Source organism: Nicotiana attenuata, unplaced genomic scaffold, assembly GCF_001879085.1.
Source record: "Nicotiana attenuata strain UT unplaced genomic scaffold, NIATTr2, whole genome shotgun sequence".
NCBI lineage: Eukaryota > Viridiplantae > Streptophyta > Magnoliopsida > Solanales > Solanaceae > Nicotiana > Nicotiana attenuata.
Genome location: NW_017672000.1, coordinates 88,838 through 100,419, shown reverse-complemented (window position 1 = coordinate 100,419; position 11,582 = coordinate 88,838). Strand labels below are relative to the sequence as shown.

At 34.7% G+C, this 11,582-nt stretch overlaps 2 protein-coding genes across 2 annotated transcripts; both read right to left on the bottom strand.

The window, feature by feature from the left end:
* Positions 1-236: 236 nt before the first annotated feature.
* Positions 237-2,179, bottom strand: LOC109211262. Its single transcript, XM_019374776.1, has 4 exons — positions 1,910-2,179; positions 1,528-1,821; positions 1,351-1,452; positions 237-833 (listed from the first exon to the last, which is right to left on the bottom strand). Exon 4 carries the CDS (start codon positions 825-827, stop codon positions 378-380), a length of 450 nt encoding a protein of 149 aa, XP_019230321.1. The 5' UTR covers positions 828-833; positions 1,351-1,452; positions 1,528-1,821; positions 1,910-2,179; the 3' UTR covers positions 237-377.
* Positions 2,180-6,579: 4,400 nt separating this feature from the next.
* On the bottom strand, positions 6,580-11,105 carry LOC109211263 (cysteine-rich receptor-like protein kinase 2). The gene is made up of 8 exons (XM_019374777.1): positions 10,843-11,105; positions 8,782-9,581; positions 8,594-8,707; positions 8,376-8,515; positions 8,033-8,243; positions 7,665-7,899; positions 7,387-7,537; positions 6,580-7,292 (listed from the first exon to the last, which is right to left on the bottom strand). Exons 2-8 carry the CDS (start codon positions 9,545-9,547, stop codon positions 6,951-6,953), a joined length of 1,959 nt encoding a protein of 652 aa, XP_019230322.1. The 5' UTR covers positions 9,548-9,581; positions 10,843-11,105; the 3' UTR covers positions 6,580-6,950.
* Between the last annotated feature and the right edge of the window lie 477 nt (positions 11,106-11,582).

Here is an 11,582-nt window from a genome sequence, read left to right as displayed (position 1 = left end):
TTGGGATACATAATATTTGTGACACATAAGTTTCCATCACTATTTAAGAATTTGGTGAATGTTTTTGACCATGTAGATCTGTCACAAATTTAAATTTGGACTTTCAGCTTTAACAAATAATTAATAATACTTATGCAAAAATTAGCTAAAAGCATAAAGACAACTAACAACAACCAACCAATAACAAACATAATATGAAATATATAATAAAACATACGAAGTTAAAACATGCCAAAATATAAGTTCTACTAGCAAAAGTCTAAACATATTAAAAATTACAAAGCATCCAACAATCAAAAGCCTGCCAACGTTAAAATAGCACTTAGAGAGTATCCAAGTTGCTAAAGTCTAACAATGTTAAATACTTAAGCATTTGGTTAGTCCCTGTTAAAGGGAGTAGGAACACCAGATGGGTGAGATGATAATGCCATCTCGCTCATCCTGCGCATCCATCGCTCCTCCATAGACCGAAATCGATCATCATTCTGTTGATTCAAACGCGAGACCTCTTGGTCTACGCGTTGTTGCACCTCTGCCTCCACGCGCTCTTGAAGAATCCTCTCTTGTGTTTCTCTCATACGCAACACCTCCTCCTCAAGCACTTTGATGCGCTCTTCAGCAGCGGGATCTGGTACTACAGGCAAATGGCGTGAAGTGGCAGAATTGCAGCCTTGATACAAAGTCGCAGCTTGAGAGCCCAATCCATACACACGTCTTTTCTTCTCTCCGCCGACAACATCCAAGTATAGGCGATTTATATCGGCATTTTGAACTTCTTGTGAATCATCGGATGAGCTCGGAATAGCAGCAGCCATCGCAACTTCCATTTTATCCTACATACATTTATCAAAATAAGAAACTAATGAGAAGTAATATACAAAGATTTCCTATAATTAAGTTTTACAGCTCACTCACGTAAGCAACTAAAGAAGCAAAGTTCATTATATGTAGTTTAAAACTTGAATCACAGATGCAAAGAAGCAAATCTCTAAAACTCATAAAAATAATTGTCATTTATTAACTTGTCATAGACTCATATGATATCATTTTCAAGATTAGAATAAAAAAACTAGACCAGAATAGAATGCTATCACAAGCTTTCAACTGATATTCTTCTTAAGTAAAAATAAACTTATACTTAGTGACTCATAATCTGATTCTTTGAAGCACAATAAGAAATAGAATAAGTCACAATATGTGTTTCATTTCTACATCAGAACAAGAAATAAAATGCTAATTAAACAAGAAATGAGATGATGTGAAGAAGCTTTCAGATAAGTGGATTGCACCAGTAATATTCCTCATATTCATTCTCAAATAAAATGATGAAATATTATAAAAGAAACTTACACCAACAGTCTTAGACTTGGTATCCACAAAGTTCCCATCCTTTCTTTTATGCAGCTTCTTAAATATATCCCATGAATTTGCTGGACGATGTAATTATATTGCCTGAATAATAGAGTACAATATTAAAATAGGAGATAAGGTCATATAATTACTCTATTGAAAGGTTAAATTCAATACCAATTTTATAGTATGCTCCACTGTAGACCTAGAACCACCGGTATGCTTGCTTGGACCAGTGCCTGGACCACCAGTCTCGCTACACCAATTTTGAGTGGCGACACGAGATTTTTCAAGCCACTTTTCCGATGACCAGTGTGCCTGCCAGCTTTCCCATATATGCTCTTTAATAAAAGTAGGTCTGGTTGTAAATTTCTACCACTTGTGCCGCTTTTTAGTGTACAAGGTAGATGCCACTTTTTTCCAAGTATGTTTGATTATGGCATCCTCAGCAGAACTCCAATGATATAATTTCTAACAAAAGATATTTGATCAGTGACATAAATACATATATATACTAAATAATTACTTATAATTTTTTTTTATAGAAAGCGATATTTACCATAAATTCATGCCAATAGAAGTCACGAGTGTATTGGCAGACAACCTTCCATGTGTAACCAGTAGCATCTTGTCGCTCCATGAAGGTATCAGTGATGGTCTTCGAGATAGAATGACCATTAGGAACGAACCCGAACCTGAACCGGTGTTACAAGGACATCTTAGCTTTTCAAAATCCATGCATTCTGGATGTCTTTTAGCAAATGCAACAAACTCCTCAACCCCAATAATAAATCTAGGATTTATGAATCCATCTTCCAATACTCTAGCATACATCCACTCACGATCAGAATTATTCATATTGTACACTTTAACACAAAGAATAAACATGTGTTAGAACTTACATGATGACAAACAAGATTATTTGTTGTAATTAAAGTTGTCTATTATCTAGCTATTTTTTAAAAAGTAAATTTAATCTATTAGAACATATTTGTACTAAAGCAGACATGTCAAGCTTGCATTCTGCTATAGAATCCAACAGAAAATGGCACTAATTTAACAAGATTCAATGATAACTAGAAAAGTCACAAGTTTCCTACCTAACTGTATCAACATCAATTAAAGTCCCAAGGAAAAAACATATGTAATGCCAAATATTGAAATAGAAATTATCATTCACTAGATAAATCAGAAAAATATCTAGAACTGCGTACTTCTTGGAACTGTTAATTTCTTTTTTAATCTTTCTGCTAGGGAGGTGCTTGACTCCTTGCCTATATGTTGAAGAAACTGATCCAAAAAAGAGAATGAAACAGAAAAATATAAATGACCATAGTTTAAGACATTTAGACAAGATAAATAAGATAATTAATATTGTTGAAGAGTTTACTTTATGAGATTCCAGCAATAAAATAATATAAATCAATTTAGAGTCAGGAAGCAACATATATAGCAGGTATATAACCAAAAACAACCAAAAAGAAGGTATAATAACACAAGTTATAGCAAATTGAAAATCACCACCACTCCTAAAGAATTTTTGAAACACTCAAATGCACTCAATATGAGGCTTATCCTACGCACCCGGCCCCTTTCGACAACTAAGAGTAATTTTGAGTTCCTAACCATTGCGACAGTAACTCTACCATGAATGTTATATCCTATGAGGAGGTTGATGAATTGTCTATGAATTACAATGATGAATTAGCTCAAATAGGGGTGAGTCTTGTTTTAACAACAAGGATCATATTCATCTTAGTAACCAGAAAATTATTACCTAAAAAATATCAGAAATTTATTAAGCATATAGAAAAACTTTTCAAAAGCTGGAAAACAAAAGCCTGCACATTCTTCATTTTTTTACTTTTTTCCAAGACAACAAAGTTGATATCTACAATAAGCACAATTGTTTCCTTTAGCAAAATTAGAGCTTTTCCCTTTGCTCAAAATTATGACCAAATCATAAACAAGAAACTAAAATCTCACCTATCTCAGAAGTATTTCAAACCACTTCAAGTGAATGACCCAATATCAAAGCTTAATAAAGACCCTTTAAAATTTGTACCTAAAATAGTTGCATGCAAAAGCTTTTTAGCTAAATCGGAGTTTTCTGAGCTTAGATAGAAGAACCCAACAGCAATACCCAAATGTTATTCACTTTGAAAAATAATATTCAAGAAAAACATAGACAAATCTGAACAAAAATTGAAAGATCCAAAAGCTATTGAGTGTGGATGAAGAGACTGGAGCAAAACCAAACCTGCAAGTGTTGCTGTGGCGTTGAGTCTAGAAGGGTACAAGAATCGCCATTTGTGTTTTGTGTTGAAAGAGAGAGAGAAGCAGGGAGGAGTGGAATGAGAAAATGGGTGTAAATCTTAAGAGTTTTGTGGAATGAGAGGTTTGGCGGAGGGAAACTAAAAAGTGGGCAAAATATTTGGAGGGGGAAACTAAAAAGTGGGCCAAATATTTTGGAAAAAATTTGTAAGTTGTCCAAATGTTTCTAAAATTGTGACTGAATGTTCCGTCAAAAATTATTGTCATGGAAAATAAATCTGTCACAAAATTATTTTTATTAGATAATTGCTCATTTATAATATTGTGACAGAAAATATAATCTGTCACAAAATTTGTAACGGATTTTTGACAAAGTATTGCTATTTCTTCTCTTCTGCCATAATTTTGTGACAAAAATATGTTCGTCACAAAGACTAAATTTCATATCTGTCACAAATTTGTCACAAATCCGTTACTCTTAGAATTTTTTTAGGAAAAAATAAAATCTTTTGATAATTTCGTCCAAGTAAGGTTGATTTGTCATAAATGCGTCACAAATCTATCACAATTTGTGACAGAATGCTTCGTCTCAAATATTCCGTCACAATTTTACAATTTTCTTGTAGTGTGAGACTATAATTTCCCAAATTTTTTTCGTTAAAATGCCAAACCCGTCCAATAACTGAAGTTGGGCTGTTTCTTGCCAATAGGTGGATTGGTTTGTTTTTGCATGCCAATTTTCCTTTATGCTAAACTCATAGTAATTTGTCAGAACTTCTAGCGAGCGCATCCATCAGAAACTCTTGGCAAATTCATAACGACTTTTTGGTACTGAACTCCTGGTGATCCATCATGGGTTGCGACAAGCTCATCCACATGAATTTCCTAGTCATCCGCTAGGATATTTTTATACTAAACTCCTGGTGATCTGCCTTGAGCTATGGCAAGTCAAGTCTTCTGGCGATCCGCCAGGAATTGAGGTTCAATTCCTGGTTGGAAGTTATTTTCATGCAATTTTTTTAAGGCGGGGTCAAAAGTTAAACATCAACATCGAAATAGCCTACTTGTGAAAATATCGGGAGAAATTTAAAAATAGCCAAATTTACAAGTGGTCGGTTAAAAGTAGCCCAGTTTCAAAAGTAATCGAAATTTAGCCACTTTTCATGTAAAGATAAATCTGAGCAAAAACACTGTTCAAAACCCGGAAAATACGCCAGTATATTATGCTGGAGTTCCAGTATAAGTATAATTGAACTCCAGCATATTATACTGGAGTTCCAGGATAAGTATGCTGGAACTCCAGCATAATATGATGGAATTCCAGCATAAGTACACTAGAACTCCAGCATAATATACTGGAGTCCTAGAAAAGTATGTCGGTCAAGTATAATATGCTGGAAGTTCATACACAAGTGCTCGAATCTCCAGTATATTGTGCTGGAACTTTCCGTGTGTTAAAGTTCCAGCATAATATGCTGGAAGTTCATACACATGTGCACCGAACTCCAGTATATTATGCTGGACCGGTCTCTGTTGCAGCAAAATAGTGGCTATTTTTTATTGACTTGATAAACGCTGGCTATTTTTGAATGACCAGTCCGAAAACTGGCTAGACCGTGCTATATTGATGTGATGTCCACCAACTATATTTGTTTAACCCCTATTAAAAGACCAAATATTAAGTTAATGTTAAGTCAACATAGTGGATAATTTCCAGCAACGTAAATGTAATGACGAGGGTTAACATAAACAAGACATTTGATATAAAAGAGTAAAAAACAAGGAAAAATTATATTGTGTTAATTTTGTAGGTAGGCAGGTCATTATGCAATACCATGTCTAATCTGAATTCATGTTATAGAATATTATATGGAGGCGGCTTGAGGATTTAAGATTTGTAGGTCCAACTTTTAAGGTTTTTAGTATTGAACCTATTATATTTTTAAAGTTGCGTATTCATATCTATTGCAATTTTAATAATTTTTTACACATAAATTTATGTACGCATTAAAATTATTGGGGTCAACTGAAGCCGATATTGGATCCTGATATCATAGATAACTTTTAGTCCAGCAAATTAAAAGACAACTCCCAATGAGTAGAGCAAATTCACAGTTGAATAACTAGCATTACAGTCCATTAGAATTACAGTAACAAACGGTCAATAGCCTCGGTGATTTGTCCCACTTAGCTTATTTCTCAGCCTTTTGCTATCTATCCCACTTATTTCTCTTTATATTCGTTGAAAGAAACATTCGAAACTGACAGCTTGTTTGGATGGTTGTTATGTATCGATTCATAAAGTATCGTATAATATAGTATTGTATTGTACTGTATCATTTTGATGTATATAATATTTGGATAGATTGTATTGTTTAATTTGTTGTTGTTTCATGATATCATGCACCAACAATATGAAGAATAAACTTGCAATATTATAAAGAAAAAGTAAGGTACAAGGTAAAATTATTATATAAAAAGGCAGGGTAAAAGATAAAAATACGATTATTTAATAGTAAGGAAGGGAAAGATGAGAGGAAAAAAAATAAGATAACGTTGCATCCCACCAAATCGGTTATTCCATAAAGTGGTGTTTTTAGTCATTAGGTAACAACGAATTTAATGATACGATTAGGAGCGGAGCTAAACCTTTGGATGCGGGTTCGACCGAACCTAGTGACTTTGTTCAAAACTCTATATTTGTGTTTAAGAATTATTAATTTAGAACCAGTAACTTAGAAGCAATGGAATCCCAAACCCATTAGCTTCGAATCCTGGCTCCGCCTCCGATACAATAAAATTTTAAGTAACAATCAAAACAAACATTATATTAATGTGACAATTCGATACAATACAACAGGTAACAACCATCCAAACAAGCTGTGAATAACAAGCAGCAACATAATTTTCAGGCCAAAAGCCAAGGTGTTGGATGACTACGTTCTAGAATCTTCATGAACCAAAAAGGAAAAAGCTTAGTGAAATTACTAATGGATAAAGAAGAAGCAAGAATTACAGAAGAAGATTATACTGAAATGATTCAAAATGTGTAAGAATCAATACCTCCATTCTTTGAAGTAGCTAGCACACTGCTAATTATCTAACTCTCGTTAAAAGCTCTCTGATTTCTCTTCCTGGTAATGTGTATATACTTAGTACCAACGATAAACCTCCCCCTATATGCGCAAACACTACACCATTACAATAATAATAGCCAGTTGTTGCTAACAAAACATCTGTCCTAGAGTATGCAAAAAGGAACACGAGGCAAGATGATAGTCGAGATTTCATTCTCTCGCAGATTTATATATGAGGCCACTGAAACATCATCTGGGGTAGAATGAACTGTGAGAGATGTTGGCAATTGAAGCCGAATCACCTTCTCTATGGGGATAAGATGGGGTATCCCAAGGGTCGTGAAGCTCCATGGTTTTCTCATCTATAAACGGAGGATTAGTCGGTGCAGGTAACTCTTCTTCTTTCTTTACCAGCATCTGCAATGCCTTGGACATAGATGGTCTTAATCCCGGAACCTCTTGTGTGCACAATAGCCCGACATGTACCACTCTTAAAACCTCATTTTTTACATTGATAGTATGGTAGTTGTGCAACATAAGATTTGGATCAAACAATTCCTCTACTCTCCCGTGTTGAAAATGCTGCCATGCCTGTTTTCATCCAATATACGGAAACAGCTAAACCAATGAGCCAAAACTTTCTATATATATTGGGAGTACATTTAAGAATTTGTTCACAACTTACAATAGAAATTAAGCTGTCAGAGTATTCAGTGTGTTTGCTTCTATTATTCTGCCTTCCAGTAACAATCTCCAATAAAAGAACACCAAAGCTGTAAACATCTGCCTTTTCGGTTAATTGGCCATGGGCTAAGTATTCTGGGGCCATATATCCTCTGCAAAGGAAAGAACAGAAAATTAACCATTGACTGAGAGATAACTAATTAACCTACTGGCTGTAAGTATTCAGTGAACTAATGTTTTGAACTACAATTTAAATGGTGAAAGAAAAGAATCACTAACAATGTCCCAGCAATGGCAGTGCTTATGTGACTCTTGTCTTCTTGGAAAGACCTGGCCAACCCAAAATCAGCAATTTTCGCTCTGAGCCTTGAATCCAACAGAATATTGCTGGCTTTGATATCTCTATGAATAATCCTCGTCTTATTGTTTTCGTGGAGGTAGACCAAACCTTCTGCAGTCCCTATAATGATGTCAAATCTTTTTTCCCAGTTCAGTGTTTTACCTTTGCTAGGGTCTGCCGATTTCAACATACAGGGTCAATTCAATTAGTTTCATGCCAATAAGAATTAGGAGTGCATTAAAGTCAGTGCAGCAGTTGTAGAAAACGAAAATTTAAGATAGAGCAAAGTTCTGCTACTGCTACTAACCGAAGATAAACCGATCAAGACTCTGGTTCGGGAGGAACTCATATACGAGAAGGCTTTCAGGTCCAGAACAGCTGCATCCTAATAGCCTTACTAGATTTTTGTGCTCAACACTGCTAATAATGTTGACTTCATTGTAGAAATCTGCAGCTCTGTGTTTGTTATTGAAGAACAGCCTTTTGACAGCAATCTCTCTCCCATCTTGTAGAACTCCCTGACAACGTAAGCATTATCGTATAAACTTACTCTGATGTGATCATGTGGATACTCGTAATTGTGAATTATAGTTATGGATAAACTGAAAACATAAAAGATGTTAACCAGTGCAATATTCTCAGCCCACTACCTTGTAAACTGTGCCAAATCCACCTTGACCGAGCTTATTAACCTCATCAAAAGATCCGGTGGCTTTCTCAAGAGTTGAATACTTGAAGTTCAGGCTACTATCGTGAAGGGTCTTCACTAATTTCTCCACATCATTGGAACCTGGATATTTCAAACTCTTAGTTACTTCAGCAATATTCAAAGCTAAAGCCGTAGCTGAAATATTACCAAAGGTTTTACCTTTTCTCTTCTTCTGTATTTGTTTGTTCTTCCACATATAAAAGGCGACAACAGCTCCCACTACCAAAACGACCACAGCACTAACAACAGCAATTACAATTACCACCACATTTCCTGAAAATTTGTTCATCTATCAGCCACATGGTCCACATTACAGTTTCAAAAGAAGAAGACAGAATAAAGATTACCATTTGATGATGAGTCTCCACTGGTAGCTATAGCGTTAAGAAAATTAACATCCGAGTACCTCATGAAGCATCCAGTGTACAACGCTCGGCCTTCTGACCAGGGTAAGCACCCCATCATAGAGGCAGAAGCATTTTGCAAACAAGCTCGGCACGAGTTAGCACTCAGTGTTCTCCAGCAATCAGCTAGGACATAAGCTGTCTCGTTTGTTGCCCCGGGCACTGCCACTTCAGCGCGTGCATAGCCATTACTGTTTGGTGCATTAGCAACAGCTTGCTGAACAGCCCGCCTAGCGGTTTGTTGGAACAAAGAACCCTTTCTGGTTTTATTTCCACAGACATGTCTATCTTCAGGTCCTAAATACTGGTCATAGAATGTGTAATTCTCAGCCCGCATAAAGCAGCCATCGAGATAAATTCGCCCTCCATTGAAAGGAAAGCACTGAGGAAGGACTGTTCGGGCTTCGGCATAGCATAAGACACAGTCAAGTAAAGAAAGATCACCATAGCACTGTGCTAGTCCATAGTTAGCGTCCAGTCCAGTACCGGTGAGTGCTACTCCATAGCCTCTAGTTCTCATTTGCTCACTTATGGTTTCCATTGTGGCAACAAAATTTGGGACATAAATTGTAGTATTATGCTCCAGTTGGTTACCGCATATGATCTGGACCGTCTGAGATCTGGGTTCCGCCTCGGATACATTTGGTAGAAGTAAAATTGATAGAATAACAAATAGTCTAAATGCAACTAATGTCACTACTTCCTCCATTGCCCGGTCGCAAGATCTTAGATTGATGAAATGCCTGCTCAACATAGGACGAATTTGAGTAGAATACTTCAGGGACTTATAAGTGAAATCAATCAAATGAAAGAAGATCAAACCACTAAATAAAAGCTATGAAGAGTTATACTAGCTTTATTAAATTATTGTTTTATTTCTTTTAAACGTTGAGTAATATGAAAGCCAGGAACAATTGACAAGGTAGCTTCCTTTCATAACCAAAACGTTGTCAACAAAGTCCAAAGAGTACAATCATGTCACCTTTTATTTCTATAAAACTTCATTTCCACTTTGACTAATAATAATTGAGCCATGACAAGAAGTCTTGGTTTCACATTAAGTTCCCAAAATCTGATATTTTTCGCTCAAAGCAACATCAAAAAGAGACCAGAAAAACTTCATGGTTCAAACTACTGCAGCATCCTACTATATTAGACTAAGACTTAATTTATATTCACTGACAGTGTAAAGAATCTTTACACTACCAGTATACTTTAACTGTTGTAGCAAATGATCTACCTTATTTTTCATGTTACTAATCTCACTTAATACGGACGGTTACATGTAATTATACTTTATTCTAGATGATCTGATTGTGAGTCTATAAAAGTTAAACTCATTAGTCTAAAAAAAAAGTCTATGCACGTGATAAATAAAAAAAGAGACAAAGTTGAAAATTTTGTTTGTGTTCCATCTAGAAACAAAAGAAAGGTCAGCATTGAATAATTATACCAAAAAACCAACCACAATGATTGACAAATACAAAAGTGAGACCCCACCTCATTACCACTTGGCTCAAGCCAGATAATAAGACTAATATGCCCCAATTGACCAATTTGCCATCACATTTCCAACTCACAACTCACACTAAAAAAAAAAGGTCCATCTTTTTTTTCTCTTCTTCTTATTGTATACATCTATTTATGTTTTTATGCAAAAAGCTCAAAAATTGATGCCCATGATTCAGAATTAGAGGAACAAACTAAAGAGTACGATTAAATACACGAGTGGTGTTGCAATCATTTCCAAGCAAATTGACAAAATGGGAAGCTATTTTCTCCAGAAATTAAGACATGATTGCCTAAAAGCACGATTAAAAAGAAGAAACAAGAATTACAAAATCCTCAGAGATGAACTGTATACAGAGAATTCTGAATTTTCAATTACTAGGCCAAAAATAGACAAAAAGCCAAAGCTAAATGTAGAAAAAGCTTGTAGCTCAAAGACATTAAGGGGAATGTCAATTTCAGGAAATAAAACAACTTGAGAACCAAAATACTTACCTTTTATTCACATGGGGTTCCCAAATATCGATTTCTTGAGCAAGATCGCTAGAGAAAATTGTTCAGCTGCCTTAATTACTCTGACAAAGAACAAATAAAGGAACGATAAAAAAAAGGGATGAAATTAATTTTATTATTAATAGGATGAGGAGTTAGAAAATGAGAGAATCTAAGGAGAAGAAGAAGAAAAAAGTGGAAGATTTTGTTGAGGGGATATTTTGTCAAAGAGAAGACTTAAAAATCAGCAGATATGGCCTACGGGGTATAATGGAGGAGACTTTGAAATAAACGCGCTACTTTTAACCGAAACTTCCTTACACGACCACGTAACCTTTTTGGTGGAGTCGTTTGTCACGGTTGGGTTAAAACTGTCAATATTTAAAAATATTTGTAACTTTTGTTAATTTTTTGATGTTACCTTTGGAAGTATAACCATGATTTACTTCTCCTATTCTATATAAATGAATAGATATTATCTGAATTTTAATGAATAAAATCTCCATTAAATTAAAGGGCCTTATATGGTCATCAAATAACTTTTTTGTTAAGTATTTTTATTTATTATATTATCCAATATTTAGTATAATATATTGTTAATAGAAATTATTAGCATGTTACTTGTTTAATAATCTTGTCTACTAATTTGTTTTGTAATATAATAGAAGATATATATTTTATTACTCTTGAAAATATTTTTTATTTTAAATTTTATTATATTTTTCTCAATAATATTGTTTAAA